This window comes from Felis catus, chromosome D3 (assembly GCF_018350175.1).
Source record: "Felis catus isolate Fca126 chromosome D3, F.catus_Fca126_mat1.0, whole genome shotgun sequence".
NCBI classification, from domain to species: Eukaryota; Metazoa; Chordata; class Mammalia; order Carnivora; family Felidae; genus Felis; species Felis catus.
Genome location: NC_058379.1, coordinates 15920401 through 15943173, shown reverse-complemented (window position 1 = coordinate 15943173; position 22773 = coordinate 15920401). Strand labels below are relative to the sequence as shown.

Below are 22773 nucleotides of genomic sequence, written 5' to 3'. Positions count from 1 at the left end.
CGTGGGAAGTGAAGTTACCTCCCTTTCTCTGTCTCTCTTTGTGTATGTATCTCTCTCTATCTCTCTGTCTCTGTCTCTCTGTCTCTCTCTTACACACACACACACACACAGACTCACGTACCTGTATAGACTTACATCAATGCCTGAACATAGCCTCAGATACTTTTGTTCGGGCGTAAGAACTCTTTATATAGATCAGCATTGTCTTAGATCCCCAACTCCTCGGTAGTAGGCTCCATGAAAATAGCTTGATGGGTGTGGGTCCTTTAGTAATAATGTGAGTTTTCAGATGACTTTCAGATTTCTCATTTAGATTTTGCTTGCTCCTAAGTTTCTGTGCCTAGAGGTAGTGCTGGAAATTTAGAGATGGGGCTTGTAGATCACAAGGCACATTTCCTTGTCATCACCCTTCATTCATTCATGCTTGTCTGTCTCCTTCTCGTGCTTCTGGGCTGTTTCTCTCCATAAATATCTTCAAGGACAAGTGAGAATTGTCCTTTTGCCCGTCTATCATTAAAACCAAAAAGCTAGAGAGGAATTCTGCCAGGCTTGATTGAGAGTATTACATGATGCTTCTTTTATTGATGGGGCAAGTCTATTAAAAGGGAAAGCTTTCAGAACATCAAAGCTGTATTCCTATCAAAGAGCGAGGCATAGCCACCTGATTATAATCCTTCAAGAGGCTAGATTATAAACTCCATGGGGCAAGGACCATCATGTTTGATTTTGCCCGCTAGTGTCATCTTTCTTTCCTTTTTTTAAAAAAAATTCCAGTGTAATTAGTATACAGTGTTATATTAGTTTCAGGTGTACAATGTAGGGATTCATCAATTCCATATGTTACTTAGTGTTACCTTTCTGAGCCTTGCTTCCTCGTGGATAAATGGGGCAAACGGCTTTCTTGCATATCCTTGCTGGGATTTTGTGAGGAAAAAGTGAAGTTGTGTCCATATGAAAATGCTTTGAGAAGTAAAGACATATGGACAAATAAGATGATGGTGATGATGATGATGATAATGGCGATACCACACTACCAAAATTGTCCAGAACAAAGAACAAATGAAATTATCAGAAGAGGGAGTTAAATATAGAAGGCCTCCTTCAGTTTGGGAGAATAGGACACATAAAGAGTAAAGGAAACAGAAAGACGAATTTCTGAATTTCACCTACGGGAGAAGAGAGAATGAGGGAGAAAGAACATCAGCAGAAGTTTGGGGAGGGAGACCCACTAAAAACACCTCTGTTGGAAGAAAGTGGGGAGAGGTGGGCGTACAAGACAAGAATGTTAGGGATGGAACACTTCCGTATCAACAATGGCTCAGTCCGTTAAGAGTGAGAACCTGTATCATTAAGAACAGTATTTCCCAAAGTGTGCTTTGTGGCGTATTAGCCTTAGGATCAAAGGGTCCTGGGCTACATGTTAAGCAAATTATGCCCTCTGTTAACTCTGCCACTGAAGAGCCACAAGGCATAGTGTTGGCTACACGTCTGAGAAACCCTGAAGAAAAGGAAACAGTTTACTTTTGCTAAACTTAGCATTTGACCTCCAATTTCATAACCCCCTCCCCGCCCCTTTTTTGGTAAAACTTGTTAACATTGGGCAGAACCAGTTGTCCAAGAAGCATGGTTCTGGGAAGTCTGGCTTAATTCTTGACCTTGGAGTTTTGAGATACGAACCTAATGCCAGCATAACTGGAGGTTTTCAGATATGTTCAGGCTCATGCTTTGAAGGCATCGCATTTCTGGATGAGTGGCTCTGAACGGAAGAGAGTCGTCCCGTGGACTAGCAAGTTGAGGATAGAGACCAGTTTCTAAGCGTGGACTCACTGGTCTGCAGTGTGAGGATGCTGGTGAGCTCCAGACCAGCCAGGAAAGTTATCGTTGGGAACCAAGGTTTGGCCAGCCTCTCGGTGAATCATGGCATTAGCCTAGTAGATCTCCTGGATATTTTTCAAAAAAGTTGTGGCAGAAATGCAGAACATAGCTCAGAAGCAAGGAGCATCCTCAGAGATAAAGGTAGGAACAAACTTAGGCCTCTGTAGCCGTTCATTCATCTAGTTCATTCATTCACTTATCAAATAAATGTTACTTATTGACGATGTGCTCTGCATTGTGCTAGGTGAGCTCAAGGGGCACACGTGCACAAATTGGTGTGAAGAAATAAAGGTGCACTGAGAGAAATCTATTCCAAGTATAGTGGGCACAACCTAGGGTGAGGGAGAGGGGCAATCAAAAAGGCCCTCATGGAAGAGGTGATTTTCCAGCTGAGTTTTGAAAGAGGAGTAAAATCTGCATTTTAACAAGATCCTCAAGTGCTTGAGATTTGGGAAGCACTCGCGTGGGAGGTGAGTCCTCCTGCTTGGTCTCCCCTTGATGATTCTTCACAAGTTTCCTCCGAAGTCATCATTAAAATTCATACGTTATAAGTCAGAAATAATTTGCTTATTAATGACAAACTGCCCCTCAACCATGGCCTGTTTTGCTGACTCATTTAATAGCTGCTATTGTTATCTGGGCAGTGTTTGATGACTGGGAAATAGGCTCTGGTTGGACTACTTTTTTTTTTCCCTTTTTCCTTTAAAAAAAAAAGATGTTATGGGGGCACCTGGGTAGCTCAGTCAGTTAAGCATCTGACTTTGGCTCAGGTCATGATCTCCCAGTTTGTGAGTTCGAGCCCCGTGTCAGGCTCTGTGCTGACAGCTTGGAGCCTGCTTCAGGTTCTGTGTCTCCCTCTCTCTATGTGCCCCTCCCCTGCTCATGCTCTGTCTCTCTCTGTCTCTCAAAAATGAATAAACGTTTAAGAAGAAAAAACAGCTCTTACAGAATTTTCTTAAACATGAAAAAAATCATGTTCCCATGACCCAGCTTCACGAGCCATCCATTAGTGGTCAATCTTGTTTTGTCTATATTTCCCATATTATATTATGATGCAATCATTATATCATTTTATCAGTAAATTAAAATAGTATTTAAAATGTATTTTCTTTTAGAGAGGCAAAAAAATGTTTTCTTTTATAGGAGCACACAGATTAACATCTTGAAATAGATGTAGTCTGTACCTCCAATAGCCTAGGACTGAAAGGACTCAGCAGTTTAACGTCTAGATTCCCAAGTAACAAATGTCAGTGGCCACCCTCTGCCACATAGTAACAAACAAAGCAGGGGCTGCTTGGCTGACATGCATATCTCTAAAATCTGCAGGCATCTATAACAGAAATTTCTAACAATGCCACACTTGAGGTAAGGTTCTTACCATCTGGAACCGTTTTTTTACCCTTCAGAGCTTCATGTGCCAGAATTCATAAGAAATAAATCACAAGGGTCTCTTAATATTAATACCCCGTTTCTCAGCTGACAGTCGTGTGGGAAGAGCTAGAGAGGGTTGGGAGAACCCAAACTGAGAGGCCTTATTGGGTCTACAGTAGCAGTAGACCCAGTATTGGGTCTATTGTAGCTTATTGGCTACAGTATTTAGAGCTCCAACTTGTGAACAGTGTTAAATCTCCTGGGTCAGCTGCCTGGACTGAGAGATCTGTTGTTTCCAAGTTCTGCCTTGGTCCCATACACACACACACACACACACACACACACACACACAATCTCCTCTCTAAATTTAATTGAAGTCCGCTTGAAACATAGCTTTGATGGATGAGCAGCCCCTGGTGGAGCCTGGGTCAGATGGAAAGAACAGTCAGTTTGGTTTGCCTTTCATCCTGCGGGTGTTTACTTTCTCTTTGACCACAAACCTTGTCTTCTAGAGCAGATGTGGTCAGGCGTGGGGCAGGGCTATAGCTTACTCTGCCAGCCCACAACCAGATAATGGATTTTGACAATGGCTTTCAGACCACCCATCCATTATCCACTGAATCTTCTGCGGGTGTATGAGACCCATTGCCTTGTTATGAGGAGGATTTCCCTTTGCCTCTTTTCTGTGTTGGATCTTTTTTTTGCCGGATCCTGTGTCTTTCTCTTTCTTGATTTACTGCTTTGTGCTGGGGGAGCACATCCTCCCATAGCTTTCTGAGAAATGGTGTATGGGAGATAGTTTTTGTTGTTGTTGTTATTGTTGTTTGGGTTTTTGAGGGGGGATCTTGGATGTCTGGAAATATTTTTTTTCTCTCCTTTGACCAGTTGTTTGGATGGGTCTAAATTGAGGTTGGAAACAATTTTCCTTCGGGATTTGGAAGTCATTGTTTCACTGTTTATCTTTCAACATTGCTGAAAACATGGCATGCTTTTTCTTCTTCTAAGTTTGTAGGATTGGGGAGAAATTTTACCCTTAAATATCTGAAATTTCACCATGATGTGCTTTGGTACACATTTTATTGGGTATCAGGGGACTCTTTCAATCTGGAAACTCATGCATTCAGTTCTGAACATTTTTCCTGTAATCATTTATTTAATAATTTCCTCTCTTCAATTTTCTTTGTTTGCTTTTGGAACTTTCCGATTAGATGTTGGATTTCTGGGAATGATTCTCAAATTTTCTTATATTTTCTTGAGTATTTTCATCTTTGGGGGAGAAAATATCCTTCCTCATTTTTTTTTTTATTGTGACACAATATACATAACATTTACTCTCTTAACTATTTCTAAGTGTACATTTCGGTGACATTCAGTACATACACATTGTTAGGCAGCCGTGGCCACCACCCTTCCCCAGAACTTTCCCTGTCTTCCCAAACTGAGACTTTGTATCCATGAAACAATAACTCCACATTCCCCTTAGCCTGCAGCCACTGACAACCACCATCTCCTTTCTGTCTCAATGAATGTGACTACTCTATGTACCTCATGTAAGTGGGATCATGGAATATTCGTCCTTTTGTGGCTGGCTTATTTCACTCAGCATAGCGTCTTCAAGGGGTATATTGTAGCATGCATCAGAATTTCCTTTCTTTGAAAGGCTGAATAAATATTCCATTGTATGTGTATACCACCTTTTATTTATCCATTCATGTGTTGATGGACATTTAAGTTGCTGCCACATTTTTCCATCTTTTTGATTTTTGTATTACTTCCTTGAGTTTATCTCAACTTTGACTTCTAATCCTTCTGTTTTTTTTTTTAATCTACCCTCATATTTTTAAGTCCCAAGCTCTCTGTTTTGCTTCTCTGATTTATTTTTTTCCCAACCTATTCTTGTTTTGTGGTTACCACCCAGTTTCTTATTTCTCTGAGGATGTTCATCATCTGTCCTTGAAGTTTTCTTGCGCTTCTTGGCATTATTTATTTCCTTGCACTTCATTTCTTCTGTAAACCACAGGTCTCTTAACTCAGAAGAATTGCTCCCATGTCCAATAATCTGTGACTGCCTGTTCATATTTGAAAGTGAGACACTGAAAAACTTCTTGGAAGTTTTGTGTGTGAGGATGGGGCTTGTCGACGGGTGGGTGGCCTGGCATGACTGGGTGACAGTTCCATGATTTCTCTGGAGAACTTCTAAATGTTTGTGTCTGCAGGTTTGTTTTCTTTTGGTATGGCCACATTCTTGAAGAGAAGTTCTCCAGTCTCCTACCTGGATGCCAGGGTAGGGGTACTAAGTGGGGACAGGGGCTAGAGCCTTCCTTGTTCCGTGGTGTCTTAACTGTAACCTCAGGTGTCTAGAGCCATTGTGTTTAATCTCACCAGAGAGCAAATCTCCCATCTTTTGTCAGGGTTGTTGAGGAAGTAGGTGCCTACTGCATGGGCTGATAGGTGACCTCTGGTAATAATGACTTCGTAAACAGACTTGCAAAGATTCCTCCTCTCTTTGGCCCTACTTTTAATTCCTACCTTCAGAAGTGATATCTTCAATGGGTGCCTCCAATTTCTGAGTCTTTCTAGAGTTTTTTTAGGGTACACTGACTTTATTCTTGTTGGCTTCTTCTTCTGCAGGATTCAGATTTCAGTGTTATCTACTCTGTAAAGTCAGTCAGTGTTGAGCTAGCCATTTTCCATGTTCCAAGATTTTGTCACCTCTTTCATTTCTTCGCCTGTTCTCCTAATTTGTCCTTGGGTGTTTGTGCCCTTTTAAATTCACTTACTTTCATTTTAAGTGGTTTTGGAAGGGAGTGGAGGAGAGCAAGCATGTTTAATATTCCGTGCTTAACCAAAAGTCTTCCTTGTTTATTCGTATGCATTCCAGTTTAGCATTAATATTTACTTTTAGGCTGCAACAGTTATTTATTCCAGTGACATATTTTCTTGTCATTGCTTTTGTTCTTACTGAATTTTCTAGTCTCAATAAAAAGAGAAAAACTGCCACTGAAAAGGCAATGGCTGTGTCCCTAACACACCGTCATCTCCATCATCATCATCATCATCATCATCATCATCATCATCATTGATACTTATTGAATGCTAGCTGTGTCCTAGGCATTGGGATGAAAACATTTAACTTTTATCATCCAGTCTTCACAGCAGTACTTGGGTAAGTACTATCACAATGGCCATTTTCCAGGGTTGGAAAACCAAGCCTCAGAAGGACTGAGTCAGTGGCATGAGATCACAAAAGTAGCAAATGGCAGAAAAGGATTTGAACCTCAGTGGTTGGTATCTAGACAAGTTCTCTAAGTGTGAGGGAGAAGTTCTGTTGAAAGAAGGCTTATATATCACCCAGTCAAATGTCATTGGCTGTTTCATATTCACTCTTAAGAGTGACCAGATTGGTTCAGCTGTGCAAATGACTGTATCACGTACTCATCAAGTATGGAGGCTCAGCATGGATTCTACTCCAGTCTCTTGAGCCAGGTAGCAAATTCCAGCCACACAAACAACAGATGGTGAACTCAACCTGAAATTGCCAACACTCCTGCAATTTGCCTGGAACCTTTCTTCTACATCTAAGAGCACAGAAATCTTGCTGATCTTATTTATTGCTTCATAGAGGTAAAGGAGTATATCGACATCTGGAATCGAGCATGGCACATAATAGGTGCTCAAGAAATATTTGTTGCACAGACAGACATTCTTTCTCCAGAGTCAGAAGCCGTATGGAAGTTATGGAGTTCCTTTTGGACAGAAAAAACAAAGATACCCAGGGATGGATGGGAGCGTGGGGAATGAGGCTTGAAAGCCAGCCTGAAGCTCCATTTTCCAAGCCATATGGCCTGATGCAGGGCTCCATCTGTATGGAGAAGGGGTGCCATTTTCAAATTCCTACGAATGTGCAATTTGGGCTAGAAGTGGCTCAGGCCGGGGGGGAAGTTCTTGAGACATCTGTCCCTGAAATTGAGTACAGGTTAGGTGCACTTTCAATGCAGGCAGAAGCAAAGATGTCTATGTCTCTGCCCCTGGCAATGCTTGGCTCATCAAAGTTTGGATACAACAAGCCATGTTGTACCAATTCTCACCTGTAGGGCACTGACTGCCTCACAAGTCCCAGGACTTCCCTACCTCCACATGGGGGTGGTGGAAAGATCACAGATGCCCACACACAGCTTGAAGAATGTTCTTCCAAATGTAGAACATTCTTCCAAATGAAATTTTTCAAAGTAGTTTTATTATCCCTCAACATCTCCAACTGGGTAATTTATAGAAGGCTTCTCAGGCTTGGTTTAATAAAGAATCTCGATTATTTCGAGATTTGCCCGTTCTTCCTACAGTTCTGGGAACTAGTTATTTTGAGCCTTATCAATATTTTCCATACATTCACGTTCATGTGACTTTGTATTATCTTTACCGTGTTTCTTGATTGGGGTGTTGTTGATATTTGGGGTAGGTCAGTTCTTCATTGGGTGACAGACTCCAGCATTGCAGGATGCGACTACTCTTAGTTCTTTCCAACAAATGCTGGTAGTGCCCCCACATCACTGCGACACCACAGTTTTTGAGTGCCTCCATGGGGAATGGCATCACTCCCAGCAGCGGTGTACCTGACTTTACCACAAATTATGGATAAGTCAGATTTGGAAATAGCCAGATGGAAGCCCACAAGACACCCTAGGGAAACACACAGCTGGCCAAGTGGGCCAGCCACCTCCTTCCTGCACACCTTTCCTCTTCCTCTTTATTCTTTGGACTTTGGAGTCTTTATCATGAAATGTGTCGAGCCCAGATCCACATGGTTTCAATGGGAAAGCACCTCAAAGGGAGTGCGATGGAGAGGGTGTGGGAAGCTCTTTTTTAGAATTTGGGTTTCATTTATTTGATGTTCTGTTTGGCTTCGTATGTGACATATGTTGTTTCCAGGCTCCAGATCTATCCAACTGTCTGAAAATTATTGCATGTACCTAGCACAATGCTGGGAGCTCGACATGCTTTATCTTGTTCCATCCTTATAATGCTTTTGCTCCAGTTAAAACGCTTTTCAAATTTCCATTTTGTTTCTTTTCTTTTTTTTTTTTTATAAATTGTTTTAAATGTTTATTCTTGAGAGAGAGACATACACACACACAGAGTGCAAGCAAGAGAGGGGCAGAGAGAAGGAGACATGGAATCCGAAGCAGGCCCCAGGCTCTGAGCTGTCAGCACAGAGCCTGATGCAGGGCTCCAACTCAGAAACCGTGAGATCATGACCTGAGTGGAAGTCAGATGCTTCACCGACTGACCCATCCAAGTGCCCCTCAAATTCCCATTTTCTAGATGAAGAAACCAAGGCTTTGAGAAGGTATGAAACTTGCCCATGGTCAACATTCCCAACTCCAGTGTCTGGTTTCTGGCATTGGAGTGGTGTCTTGCTATAAAACTACTGGAAAAGTCTTGAGAGAGGGAATGGGGAGGAGGGGGTCAAAAAAAGAGGTTTCCATTCAAAGCATGTACCAATCTTATCCCCAGGACACACCAAGTGGCATCATTAGTATCCAACCTGTCACTACCAGCTGGAGTGTTAGCTCATATCCGATCAATGAAGGAAAAAGCCTTTGCAGGCAGTTTTATAATTGGCACTGGGAAAGGGGTGAACTGTCTGCTGATTCATTAATAAATCAGGATAGAGTGTGGGCACTGATTCCAGCCAGAGTGTCTACTGCTGCTTGGGGAATTTGGCTGCAGCATCCTCCCCAGTTCGCTGCAGAAAACCCAAGACCGGATATCTCTCTGGTGAGGAAGGAAGGGAGGAAACTGGCTGGCTGGTTCTAAGGAACCTGATACCACCATTTTCCTGGCTCCAGTGGGGAAAAAGGCAGCAGGAGTTGAGCAGACATCATGATTCATTAACACCACTCATTCATTCATTCATTCCCTCACACATGCGTTCATTTCGTGTATTTATGGAGCATCCATCACCTGCCAGATTCTCTTCTAGGTGCTGAAGATACAGCAGCGAACAACACTGGCAAATACCCCTGCCCTCATAGGGCTTATACTCTAAGGAGGGGACACAAACAGTAAGCACAGTAATAAGTAAAACAATGTATCAGATGGAAGAGAAGGGCTTTGGGCAGAAAACAGCAGGGAAAGGGGAGTAGAGCTTGTGGGGATTTTGATTTTCAACACTGACATCTGAGTAAAGATCTAGTATTAACGTCATGCTGGACACTTGTTGCAAGCGTTTTATAATCATCTCATTAATACGGCAACGTCAAGAAATTATGGCTATGATTATTCCCATCTGACAGACAAAAAGAGGCGGAAGGTAAGAGAGGTGCAGCGATTTCCGGAGATCGTACAGCTTAGTCTGTGGTCGGAACTCGTGTTTGAAACCAGGCAGAGTTTCAGCGGCGGCCCGCTTGCATGCTGGTGCAGACAGCGGACAAACGGGGTTTGGGACAGAGCAGGCTGAGCGTGCAGATGAAATCTTTGTGTGTGCCCACCAAGCGAGTGTGGGCGGACTTGCGTGGGGGACGGGGGCGGATCTTCAGCTCGATCTTCCTGAGCTGAATCCCACTCCCGGTCTGTGGCTGCGGAGTTGGGTCGCCCAGCTGCAGGCGAGGTGGACCCGCGGGAGAGGGAGCTCGCTGCAAGGGTTGTCCCGGGACAGTGCCGGTCGGAACCTCACCCCGCCGCCAGCCCCGGGCCAGCTGCTCCAGTCAATAAGGCGAGGAGGGCCTCGAGGACGCTCGCCGCCCTCCTGGTGGGTTTCTCCCGGGAGTTCCCACCGGGGCTGGAGGGGGCCGCGGAGCCTAGCTCTGGGAGGGCAGACTGGAACACCAGCAGCGTCTGGGCGAGAGAGGCGCGCGGTTCGGGAGGCGGGCGCTCACAGGGTGCGAGGAGTACCCCAGTGCATTCCCGGGAGCGCCCCGGGACAGAGCGGTGGAGGGGTGCCAGGGAGCCGTTGGGGGACGCCAAGAGAGGCGGAGATAGGGTAGGCGCGCCTAAGAAAGAGTAAAAGAGAGGCGAGGGCGCATGTCGGAGGGGGCGCTCAAGAAAGGCCTGGAGAGAGTGCAGGCCGCTGGAGAGAGGGGGCCGGGATGGTGGGTGGTGGGTGGTGGCGGAGAGTGCCAAGGAGAGGGAGCTGGCGTAGGAAGAAGCGAGAAGGAACCGTTGCCTGGAGAGGGGTGCCTAAGAAAGCACGGGACCAGGGTCAAGGAGAGGGCGTCGGAAATCGCTTGGGGATCCCCAGAAAGACTGTGTGCTAAAAGAGTGCCACGCGCTGGAGAGGGGGAGCCCCGGGCGCGGCACTGAGCGGGCCGTAGAACCGGCGCGCTCAGAGAGTGGGGCGTGCTGTTGCCCGCACGGGTGGCGCACTCGGAGGTTCCAGAAAAGCAGGTTGAGAAGAGCCGCACCGCGCCCAGGGATGTCAGAGGAGACAGGGAAAGAAGCCGCAGAGTCCACGGAAGAACTCCCCGTGTTGGAAAGAGTGCACCCACCATGGGCGCTGGAAGGACGTGGAGAGCCGGCCTGGGAGAGGCTGGGTCAGGGCTCTGAGCGCCCCAGGGAGCGCAGAGGAGGCGCTAGTGGTTGGTGGCGGAGTTCTGAGAGCCTGAGAAAAAGGAGGGGGCGCAGAGGACGGAAAACCCCGGGTGCGCCGGGCAGTGCGTAAGGGAGCGGTGGAGAGCGCGCTGGGTCCCCAGTACTGGCGCAACGCTGCCCAGGTCTCCCCTCCCTGATTGCTCCAGGTCCTAACTCACTCACCATGATGGAGAAGACGAAAGCCACGATGTTGATGGGGTACGCGGGGCAAAAACACGAGACTATGGCGAGCCACAGGTAGTTCTTGGGCCTGGGCAAGTCCTCCTCGGTCTTGTCATCCTCGGTGTTGGCCTCGGGACTGCTGTCCAAAGCCCTCTTGAAGTCCGCGCTGGGGTCGTTGTACTGAGACATGGGCGAGGCCGGCGGCACAGGGAGGGCGGAGGAGCGCACGGTCGGTGTGGTCTGGGACTCTGGCCGCCCGCTCTGGCGAGGCTCTGAAAAGCCAGCGGCGCGGGGCTCGAGGGAGACGTGACCTCACTTCTCCGGCGTCCTCCGCCTGGGCTGAGGGACCTGGGCCAAGAACCTCGGCACAAGAGGGAGGGAGGGAGCAAGGGAGGGAGGGGGTGAGGAGAGGCGGCGGGGAGGAGAGGGAGCCCGCCCGCCTGAATAACAGGGGAAAGGCACTTCGTGCAGACACACCCAGAGACCATCAGACAGACGCACAGACTCACTCCGAGTCCAGAATGGCAGGAGGCACAGGGAAGGGGAGAGCGAAGGCCCTTTAAGGTGCAAACTGGCCTGCCTTCGGTCTGAAGAGGACCAGGTATTTTTTCGAGCTGCTGTATTTGAATACACTAAGTGTAACGGAGGGTAATGCAACCTTATCCCTGTGGCCACAGAGTTCCTACTTCCTCTTGACTAACAATTTGCTTTTCCTGACCCAATCCCTTCTGGTACTCAGACCCTGAACACTGAGCCCCAGTAATTTCTCTTCCCCAACAGGTGGTCTGGGAGCAAGGTACTAAACTTTGGGCCCAACCTTCCAGGCACTGCACAGGGGGCCTCTGGAGACTGCAGCGGTAGCATGGAAGAGCAGTGCCGGGTGCCCTGTGCCGTGTGCCCTGGACTTTTTCCCAATTGTGCAAACAAGGAATCCTCTCCTCTCCATTTCTCCACCTATGGAACCCCTGGAGGGAGAAGCAGGTGGATCTGGTTGGTGTAGACAGTTCAAGTGGATAACTGGGATGGGGAGAAGAGAGACGGGTCCACTTTCGGAACCCAGATGAGTATAGCAATTGCATCACTAAGCAATTCATGGGAAGGGCTATGACCAGAACTGAGGCTCCAAATCCAGACAGAGGTGGGAAATTGTCACATTTGAGCTGAATCACCTCAGGGAAGTCCTTTCACCTCACTGGGTTCCAACTCCTTCATCTGAAAAAAGTGGGTAATAGGGACCCTCAAAGGGACTTTGTGAACACCGTTAAGTTGCATTTCAAACCAGGTGAATCTAAGTGCTCAATACATGTTAGTTATTATTAGGAAACTATTTCTGCAAAATATAGTCCTTCTGCAGTATCTCAGACCCAATATCCATTGGTGAAAATATTTCACCAAAAATCCAGATATTCTGAGCTGGCCGGTCACAGAGAAATGCCAAGTAATTTTATTATGTGTGGTTTCAAAAATAGTTGCTCACATCATAATACATCAAAAGTATTAATCATCTGCTTGGCTTTCTCAGAACATGAACTGATTATCTGGGATGCTTCCACTTCTCATGGGGCCATACTGATTTCATTATCTGCCTTCCTCACTGGACTACAGACTCACTGAGAGAGGGGACCATCTTGCTCATCTTTGTATCACCACTGGCACAGTGCCTGGAACTGAGTATGTGCTGTATATAGCTTGCTGGGTGAACACATAAAAGATGAAATAGTGCCTTCTCCACCATGCCTTCTCCCCCAGTTTGGTTGGTTAATCAAGTGGGCATAAACCAAAACATTGGATCGACCAAGTTCTCAACCAAGTCTTTGCTTTGACTGTTCCCTCTACCTGGAATGCTGTTCCCTTAAACGGCCACGTGGGTGGTCCTTATTTCTCAGCTGTCAACTCAAAGTCACTTCCTCAGAGATAGATCTTCTTTTTAGATTTATTTAGTGTAGGTCCTCACAGTAAATATTACCCTACGTTTTACCAGCTTTTTTATGACATGTATCATTATTGTACTTTGTTTATGTGTTTACCATCAGTTCTTTCTCCACCCTATATGCTTTGTAACCTGTTCAGAGATCTGTCTCCAGCACTTAGAATTTTCCTGGCACATAGTAAGAATGCAAGGAATACTGCTTGAATAGATGAGAATTACCCGTGAGTATAGCAAAAATGATTTCCAGATTTTTAAAAAAATTTTTAATTATTTTTTGACTTCTGGATCTTCACCAAGACCTACTTGAATTAGAATTTCCCTGGGTGATGCCCCAGAAATCTGTATTTTTAGAACATTCATCAGCGATTCTGACACAACTGAACATTTTCTTGTATGTCACTACTGTCCCTCGTTCTTAGGACGAAGTCTTGGATCTTTAGTTTGGAGATCCCCTCTGGAACTTCAAACTCAGTATGTCAAAGGGAACACGTCTAACCTCCTAAGAACCTGCTTCTCAAGGCTTGGTCCTTAGCTAAGTCCTGTCCACTTCTCCAACCATCTGTCCTACCAATTCTCTCCTCTCACTATACTTCAGTTAATGAAGGTATTTTTGCTCTATTCTCAAATACACCTAGCCTTTCCCCACCTCAAGGACTCACATCTGCTGCTCCTTCTTCCTCGAATGCTTCCCCTTCTCTCCACCTCGTGGGCCCCTCTCATCTTTCAGGACCCATCACTGCATGTGTTACCTCCTGAGAGAGTCCTTCCCTGACCATCTAAATATGGCCCTCTTATTTCCCACCCCATTACCCTGTTCATTGCCTTCATCACAGTTATCACCACCAGAAACTGTCCTCTTTGTTTATTTGTTTACTGTTCATTGTCTGTCTTCCCCATGAAAAGATAAACTCACAAGAGCAGAGATTCCCCAACCCCCTGCGCCCCGCCCCCCGGTTCACTACGGTATCCCCTGTGCCTGGAATAGTTCTTGGCCCTTAGTAGGTGCTCTGTAGATACTCACTGGATCAGTAAACTTGTGCATTTAGTCGTCCAGTTTGGGAACTCTTCTCTTTCCTTCAGTCTCTACATGAACGAGTCACCAAACCCTACTGATTCTGTTGCAAACACACTCTTCCCTTGGTTCTCTCTTCTCTTTCCCCAAGGCCAGTGTTACCATTGCAGCTCTTATCAACAGTGCAAAGGCTCAGTGGATTCTCTCTGAGCCATGTTTGTGGTCTGAGGCTGGTGAATTTAGTTGGTATGACTAAGCCCAATGTTTGGGTACCCAGTGGAATTTTGCTGATTCAGGGTCATGGACTATATTGTTTGCTCCAACCCACTTGTGCCACCCAGGGAAATACAAAAGAAGGAGTTGTTAACTCAGCATGGCCCATCTCCTCTGCCAGGGAAACACCTGTTCAACACTGGTCCGACACTCCAGAATCACCAAACATTTACTGAGTACCTATTGTCTGCCTTTGATGCATTCCCTAGATGCATCATCTCATTTGATTCCTACAGCACCATTGGTGAGGTACAGATGAGGGAACTATGACAAGCTGGGTAAAGGGACTTGTGTAAGGTCTTACAGCTAAGTGGAGGTGCCAGAATTTGAACGAGGTCTAAGCTACTTGTTCAGCTAACAGGTCCAGGCAAGAGAGTTAAATGGACATCTCTGAAGTTTGCTGAAGTTATTATATTCCACTCAGGAGAGATGGTTTAATAGCTGTTGACTTATCTGAAATGTAGCAGTGAAATTGCAATCACTTGAAATATTTACAATTAAATGGAAAAGAAAGTGCCTGCACCAGAAAGTGTAATGTATATGGTGCGGATTCTTGAGGGATGCATTAGACCATTCAGTAGGGGTTTCCAACTCTAATTTCCTGAGCTTCACTAATTTTCTCTTGAGAGGTCAGTTTATTACTCTTGGATGAAGGCTACTGCCTGATTGCTTAATAGTGTGACAGTACCCTCCCTTTTTTAAAATGAGAGGGAATAGCCTGACTGGGAGAGGGAGAAGACTTAATTGGAGCTTTCTGGAAGCTGATGTAGCAACTTACACTTTTGACATTTGAAATAAGTTTATTTCCAAATGTAAAAGTAATGTGTATTCATTCTGGAAAAGTTCGAAAATGAATGAAAGCATAAAGAAGAAGAGAGCTCAACCTATAGCCTACCATCCAATAGTAACCACCCCCCAAAATAAGAGAGTATTTCCTTCTTGTTCCCTTTCTACATGTGTATATTTTTCTCCAATAAAGTGGGATTGTAGGGGCACCCAGGTGGCTTAGTTGGTTAAGTGTCTGACTTCCGCTCAGGTCATGATCTCGCAGTTCGAGAGTTAAAGCCCCGCGTCCGGCTCTGTGCTGACAGCTCAGAGCCTGGAGCCTGCTTCAGATTCTGTCTGTCTGTCTCTCTCTCTCTCTCTCTCTCTCTGCCCCCTCCCCCCACTCATGCTCTGTTTCTGTCTCTCAAAAAATAAATAAATGTTAAAAAAATTTTTAAGTGGGATTATATACAGTTTTGTTTCCTGCTTTTCTCAATCAATGTTATATCACCTTTACCATTCTTTACAGATACATTTATGATCTGCATAATTTCCCATTGATTTGATGGATTGTTACTTATGTAACCATTCCTCGATCATTAGGTATTTAGGTTATCTTTGGTGGGTTTTTATTGTTAAACAAAATATGAAAAATGCTGTGACTTTGTACTCAATTATTAGCATTTGTGACCATTTCTTTGTAACTCGTGATTTTACAGGGGAGAGATCTGTCTTTGGAAGGGCAGGAAAAAAAAACCCTTCAGATTGGCTGGTTGAGAAATTGTAGCATGAGATATGTACCAAAGGTAAAATTAAAATGTAGGCCAAGGGAACAGTCACAGATTCAATGGACTACAGAAATGAAGTGATTCGAACAAGATGAAATGAGGTGAATTCAAAGAATAGCTTCTCAATGCCAAATGGACCCCCAGATCTATGATATTTAATAGGGTGATTTTAAATCTATGCCTTTTGGTTTTAGGTATGTCTAGGATTCCAAAATAGAAGGAGGGAGGGAAAGAGTGAGAGATAGGGGTAGGGGAAGAGAGAAAGAGAAACGGAGAGAGGGAGAGAGGGAGGGAGGAGACGGAGAGAGGAGGGAAGGGGAGAGAGGAGGAGAGAGAGAGAGGAAAGGGAGAGAGGAGATGGAGAGAGAGGGAGAGGAGAGGGAGAGGAGAGGGAAAGAGAAGGAGGAGAGAGAGGTTCTGCTGATCTGTGAAAATGGAAGAGTTAAGGCTCCAGATCTTTAGGAATGGTAAGAAGTTGAATGCATCTGCTTCCAAATTTTGCATTAGTCTCAAGTACCAGCCTCTGACAGTCATAAAGTAACTGCTATGGTCTCAGGGGTTTGCTGCAGAAGAACAGTGTCTTTTTGGCTAATATTATTAGAAAACCATTTACCTTTCCAGTGTCCAACAATTTTGATCTTCTCACAAGGATCACAAGTGGTGGTGGTTGAGGGGGAGCAAGGCTGGAGAGAGAAAGTATGAGGGGGAAACAGATTCTGTACTGTTAATTTTTAAACCATGCCTTTTTATTTTATTTATTTATTTATTTATTTATTTATTTATTTATTTATTTATTTTTCAACGTTTATTTATTTTTGGGACAGAGAGAGACAGAGCATGAACGGGGGAGGGGCAGAGAGAGAGGGAGACACAGAATTGGAAACAGGCTCCAGGCTCTGAGCCATCAGCCCAGAGCCTGACGCGGGGCTCGAACTCCCGGACCGCGAGATCGTGACCTGGCTGAATTCGGACGCTTAACTGACTGCGCCACCCAGGCGCCCCTAAACCATGCCTTTTTATGAAACCACTTCCGGGTAGAGGGGCACAAAACACAAATTCTCTGACTTAAAATGCAATCCTTTTCCCATTCATCTGTCCTCCACTCTACCAGAAAACATATATTTTTTATATACCAGTATACCATTATATATATTCATACATGCATGTATAATGTAATGTAACATAATTAATATAATATAATATAATATAATATAATATAATATAATATATATACACATGTAGAATATATAGATAATATATAATATCCAATAATATTATATAATATATATGCACATGTATAATATATATTGATAATGCATAATAATTGATAATAGATAATAATGCTAATGCTGTGTTTTGGACTATCCTGTGCAACTCCTGGATGAACCAAATAATTAGCAAATGTTATAGCAGTAGTCCTAGAAATCAGAAAGAAGTCACCCACACCCCAATATCCTAGCTATTGATATTTCCCATGCAATTTCTCATGCCTTGTGTATATCCAGGTACATTCCCACACACTTGCAGTGAAAGTGTACACACAATTTTGTATCTTGATTTTTTTTTTATCTTAATGCCCTATGCTAAATCCTTCCCACGTTGTGATCCTCTGTTGAATCGTCTTTGATGACTTTAATTAAATTTTATGATAACTGTTTTTCTCTTGTTGGATAATTTTGGAGCTCTGTCAACTTTGGTGTTAATAAGGAAACGGGGATTTTTTTTTTTTAACAAAGATGCTTCCAAGCCCTTCCTTCCTCCTCTCACTGCCCTACCCTGGAAAGTAGGATGAAATGGAGACATTCCAAGCAGCTGCCTGCGCTCGAGGTGTGGGAGAGGTCTTCTAAAGCAGAATCATTTCCAAAGAATGTGGATTGCAAACCATTTACAGTTTGAAAGGTTGAACATCGATGTGTGGAATTGGAACCTGGAGTAATGGGAGGGGGAGTTCCTGGGGGTGATAGATGAGCAGGCTTGGTCTGGAGAGGGTATTAGGAAGACTGAAGTGGAATAGACAAGAATTACACTTACACGTGGACTGGAGAGGAGAGCTATGTTTGGAGGGTATCATTTGGTGCACCTGAGTTAAGGAGACCAGATGTCTTGTCAGCTGTGTCACACTGTATTAGTTAAGTCTTCCTGTGCCTTCAGAAATATTTATTTGAGAAGCTACCGTGTGTCAGGCACCATTTTGGGTGCTAGGGATATGGTGGCAAGCAATAAAGCCACAGTCCCTACTCTTATTGAAAAACAGGTAAGGTGCTTGCAATTTGCGCTGAAGGAAATAAAGCTGGGTGATGTGATAGTGACTTGTAGTAGGGGATACTTAGATGGGGTGGCTGGCGAAGGGATGCCAGATAAATCCTGTTGAGCCCTGGAGACACTCTCTTCCTCTCTCCACCCCATCTTCTTTTTTTATTTTTATTTTTTTAATGTTCATTTATCTTTAAGAGAGAGAGAGGGAGAGAGCGCGAGAGAGAAGCAGAGAAAGAGGGAGCCACAGAATCCGAAGCAGGCTTCAGGCTCTGCGCTGTCAGCACAGAGCCCGGTGCAGGGCTCGAACGCGTGAACTGCGAGATCATGATCATGACCTGAGCCGAGGTCGGCGGCCGACTGAGCCCCCCAGAGGCCCACTCCACTCCATCTTCTGACCCAGCGGTCTGCCTTGAATGTTCTACATCCAGGCCCAACACCATATGGCGCACTGCCTGTTTCTGTAAATAATGTTTTATTGGAACATAGCCACACCTGTTCATTTATGTATTGTCTGTGGCTTTTCTCATGCTATGATGTCAGGGTTGAGTCATTTTGACAGAGACTGTATGGCCCAGAAAGCTGAAAATGTTTACTGTCTGGCCCTCCGCAGAAAATGTTTGCCAACCCTTTTCAGCTGCAACAAGCTTCTTTGTCCTCTGGCTTCAGATGGGTTTGACCAACACGGAATCCTGGCAGGAGTATAGAAGGAGGGAGGAGAGTGTTGTCGGGATATTTTCTTCCTTGGTTCTTTCCTTGCTGAGTTGCCTTGAGCTGGTGAATCACTGGGTTGAAGGTCATGGCTCCTCCAGGGAAGCCTCTCTAAGGAACTCTCATTTGGGGTTCCAGAGAGCCCCACTACCCTCTTTCCTTCAGGCCCAGGAGTGACACTGGCCCCTCCGTTGCTTCTGGGGTAACGTACTATCCATTGTGGCTCCCCACATCTTGATAAGTAGTCCTAATGTTCTAATGGGAATATGCCAATTGAGTCTTGCTGGGTCCATGACTGACATAGAAGGTCTCCTTGGGGAGGTGACATTTGAGTGGAGATCTCATGGCTAAAGAGAAGCCAGACATTTGAAGAACTGACGGAAGAACATTCCAAGCAATGAGAAGAGCATGTGGAAAGGCTTTGAGGTGGAAAAGAACTCAGGATGCTTAAGAAACCGAAAGAAGGCCAGTGAAGATAGGAGATGGGGTAGGGGAAATAGGCAGGGTCAGATGATGCAGGACTTTTCCAGCACAGGTAAGGAGTCCGGGTTTTATTCTAGGAATAATAGGAAGCCTTAGAAGCATTTTAAACCAGATTTTGATGTGAGCCAATTAATGTCCTTTTGTGCTAATCAGTTGGCATTAAGTGAGTTGCCAGATATAGAATGTGACTAAAATTGGCTTTGGGAAATTTATTGGAAGGAGGATTTATTTCATGAGCTCCAAGAAGAGTTAGACAACGTGACCTTGGGACAGGCAGGACTCAGGGCAGATGGGGACTTTACCATAGGAGTTAGGGTCTTCTCGTCTGGCTCCCGACCCACCTATGTCCGTGGATCAAATTCCAAACTCTTGTGAGAGAGAATCTGGCATAACTCAGGTCTAGTGTCCCTTGGGCTCCAGGTAATGGGCTGCGTAGAAGTCATCTGTTCCTTGATTCTTTTGCAAATCTTGTGCCAGATGTATGCCTTGTACTGTCCTAGGTGCTGGGGGTGGTTAAAATGATGAGCTAAACACACCTGTCCATGCCCTCATGGAACCTGTATTTCAAAGGAAGAGAACCCTTCCTTTTAGAAAAAAAAATGTAAACAGGAAATGCCCCTTGTGGGCAGGGCCTTTATCTGGTCACAGTTCTGTGACCAGAGAATGAACAGAGCCTGGCACAAAAGAGGTGTTTAATAAATATTGGTAGATTGACAACAGATAATAGCAAGGGACTCACTTAGGAGCGTCAAGGAAGGCCTCACTGAGAAGTTGACATTTAAGTTGAGGTGAATAGCATGAGAAGGAGAAGCCATGTGAGGAGCAGGGAATAAGCCCACTAGGCAGAAGGAATAGCATGAGCAGAGGCTCTGAAGTGAGAGAGTATTTAGACATACAAACATACACACACAGGCTAACACACACACATCTTAAAGGAAGGGGGAATTGGTGTGAACTTGGACATCCCCCTTCCAAAGGGATGTAATTCAACAGACATGTCAAGAAATGGCTGTGGCAGTCTCTACTTCAGGGTCTCAAGTGGACTAACTGTAAAGTGCTTGAGTTGCCTTGCGAATGACCAGATCTCAGCAACTCTAAAAATGGAGCCATTCGTGACTGATTTTTAAGTGCTTCAGAGTTTGAAGAATGCAGAACTTTATCCATTCCCACACTCATTATTGTGGTTTCTGAAATACTTTGAAGCAAAAGCATCTAAACTTGGGGTCACATGAGTTCTAGGAACCTTTCTGGACTGGATCTCTGCTACCTTGTGACCTCCGTGGAGACCATGCTTTTTTGTTGTTTCTGGCTGTTTTTGCTCTTTGGTTCTCTGAAGCCTCTCTTTCCTTCCCTGTTGTCTTTTTACCTCTGAACTCTTGTATCATATGCCATGCCACTGGTTGGAATGATGATGGACACTTTCCCCACAGCACCAACTCCCCCCCACTGCCCCCAAGGTTGTGCACCCATCACCTGCTCTTCTACAGAGAAGGCCCAAATCACTTTACCTCCTAACTTCTTTTTGTCATTTGTACGTTGCCCAGGTTTATAACATTTAAATTTCTTCTCTATAATACAGAAAAATTAATTCTTTTGGGTTTTGTCCAAAGGTTAAATTGAAACCATAAACTGATAGTTTCAAAGTGTTACATAAACGTCACTTACTGAAGAATGAATTTGTGTGATTGGACTTACTGGACTTAGGTGTCATTACGGTTGTGTCCTTTAAAGGAGATATAATTAGGGCACCTGGGTGACTCACTTGGTTAAGTGTCCGGCTCTTGGTTTCGGCTCAGGTCATGATCTCATGGTTTGTGAGTTCCAGCCCCACATCGGCCTCTGTGCTGGCAGCGTGGAGCCTGCTTGGGATTCTTTCTCCCCTTCTCTGTCCGCCTCTCTGCTTCTCTCTCTCTCTTTCTCTCTCAGAATATATAAATAAAATTTTTAAAAAGTTAAAAAAAAATAAAACAAAGGAGATACAATTAATAAAACTTGGGAGGAGGGATGGTGGAAAGGGGAAAGTATACGACATATTGTAACCATATGGCTATTGTTATTTCCTCAAGCCTGTCTAGAGTCTGTGTCAAATACATTAGATGACTTATCTATTTTTTTTAGAGCTCTCTGACTTCCTGTTATAATTTGAGCCGTTTGTTTCCATACCCACTTGCACAGCTGTCATTCCTGGGATTTGTTTTTATTGCACTCCTGCCTTAATTGTTACGGTTTTTTAAAAAGTCTGGATGTTTGGTAGGACAAAGCCAACTATCTTGCTTCCCTTCTTGGCTCTTCTTGGCTATTCTTTTGGCTGTTCTTGGCCCTTTGTTCTTCCCTGTGAAATGTGGGTTTTTGATCTCAAGTGCAGAGAACTGAGTTAATCATACTCCTCTGTTCATTGTATGTGTTATCATTGGCCTATTCAAGGTTCTTCCCTTGTTTGGTTTTATTTTTTGACCCCTTTATTTTCATATTCTTAATCCCCTTCCACATCTTACCCACCTGCTCCTGCCATAGGCACCCACTCAAGTTTGATATATGTGTCTGGAGACCTGTGTTTCCCTGTAAAATGGATATTGTTATTTTAGGTGTATATGTGTTCAAGTGATACAAACAGTATCATGCAAAAGATTAAAAAATTTTTTTAATGTTTTATTTTTGAGAGAGAGAGAGAGAGAGAGACAGACAGACAGACAGACAGAGCATGAATGGCGGAAGGGCAGAGAGAGAGGGAGACACAGAATCTGAAGCAGGCTCCGGGCTCTGAACTGTCAGCACAGAGCCCGACGCAGGGCTTGAACCCACGAACTGCGAGATCATGACCTGAGCCAAAGTCTGATGCTTAACCAACTGAGCCACCCAGGCATCCCATGATACAATTGTTTCTTAATTCTTAAAAGCAATATCATGGTTTTCAGATGTATTATGTGCTGTATGTGCCTCTAGTTAATTCTTCTGAATTGTTTGTTGCAAGGTATGCCAAAGCACACATTGGTTACAGTTTTGTTTTTAAATTTTATTATTTTTTTTAAGTTTATTTACCTTGAAAGAGACGGAGAAAGCAAGTGGGAGGGGCAGAGAAAGAGGGAGGGAGAAAATCCCAAGCAGGCTGCATGCCCAGCACAGAGCCTGCTGTCAGGGGCTTGAACTCACGAACCGTCAGATCATGACCTGAGCCAAAAGACACTTAACTACCGCAGGTGCCCCTGGTTACAGTTTTCTGTTACATTTCCCCCAGTGATGGACATCTAGCGATAGTTAGCTCCCTACTACACAAGCGGGTTTGCAATACACAGCCTCATGCATGTCACTGTGTGCTTCTGTGTGAGAGTTGCTATGAAGTGTATGTGTTCAGGGGAGGGGAAGGTTCAGCAAGGCTATTGCATATACTGACAATATACAGGTATCTGTAAAATCTCTATAGTACAAGAACTAGGTCCTAGGGCTTACATTGATTTCCTTTCACAGAATACTGCCAGGTTGTTCTCTAGAAGGATGGAACCCATTTACACTCCCGTCAGCAATGCATGGAGATTCCAGTTATTACCTTACTTTCCAATCTTTGC

At 44.6% G+C, this 22773-nt stretch overlaps 1 protein-coding gene and 1 long non-coding RNA gene across 2 annotated transcripts in view; one reads left to right on the top strand and one right to left on the bottom strand.

Moving 5' to 3' along the window:
* The window catches only part of TMEM233 (transmembrane protein 233), a 37386-nt gene extending 26067 nt beyond the window's left edge, over nt 1-11319 (bottom strand). Inside the window, exon 1 of the mRNA XM_003994743.5 lies at nt 10996-11319. Coding sequence (XP_003994792.2) covers nt 10996-11184 — 189 coding nt within the window. The 5' untranslated portion in view covers nt 11185-11319. The remainder of the gene's footprint in view (nt 1-10995) is intronic.
* Nucleotides 1-22773, top strand: part of LOC123381098 — a 263344-nt gene that overhangs the window by 39615 nt on the left and 200956 nt on the right. The window lies entirely within an intron of this gene.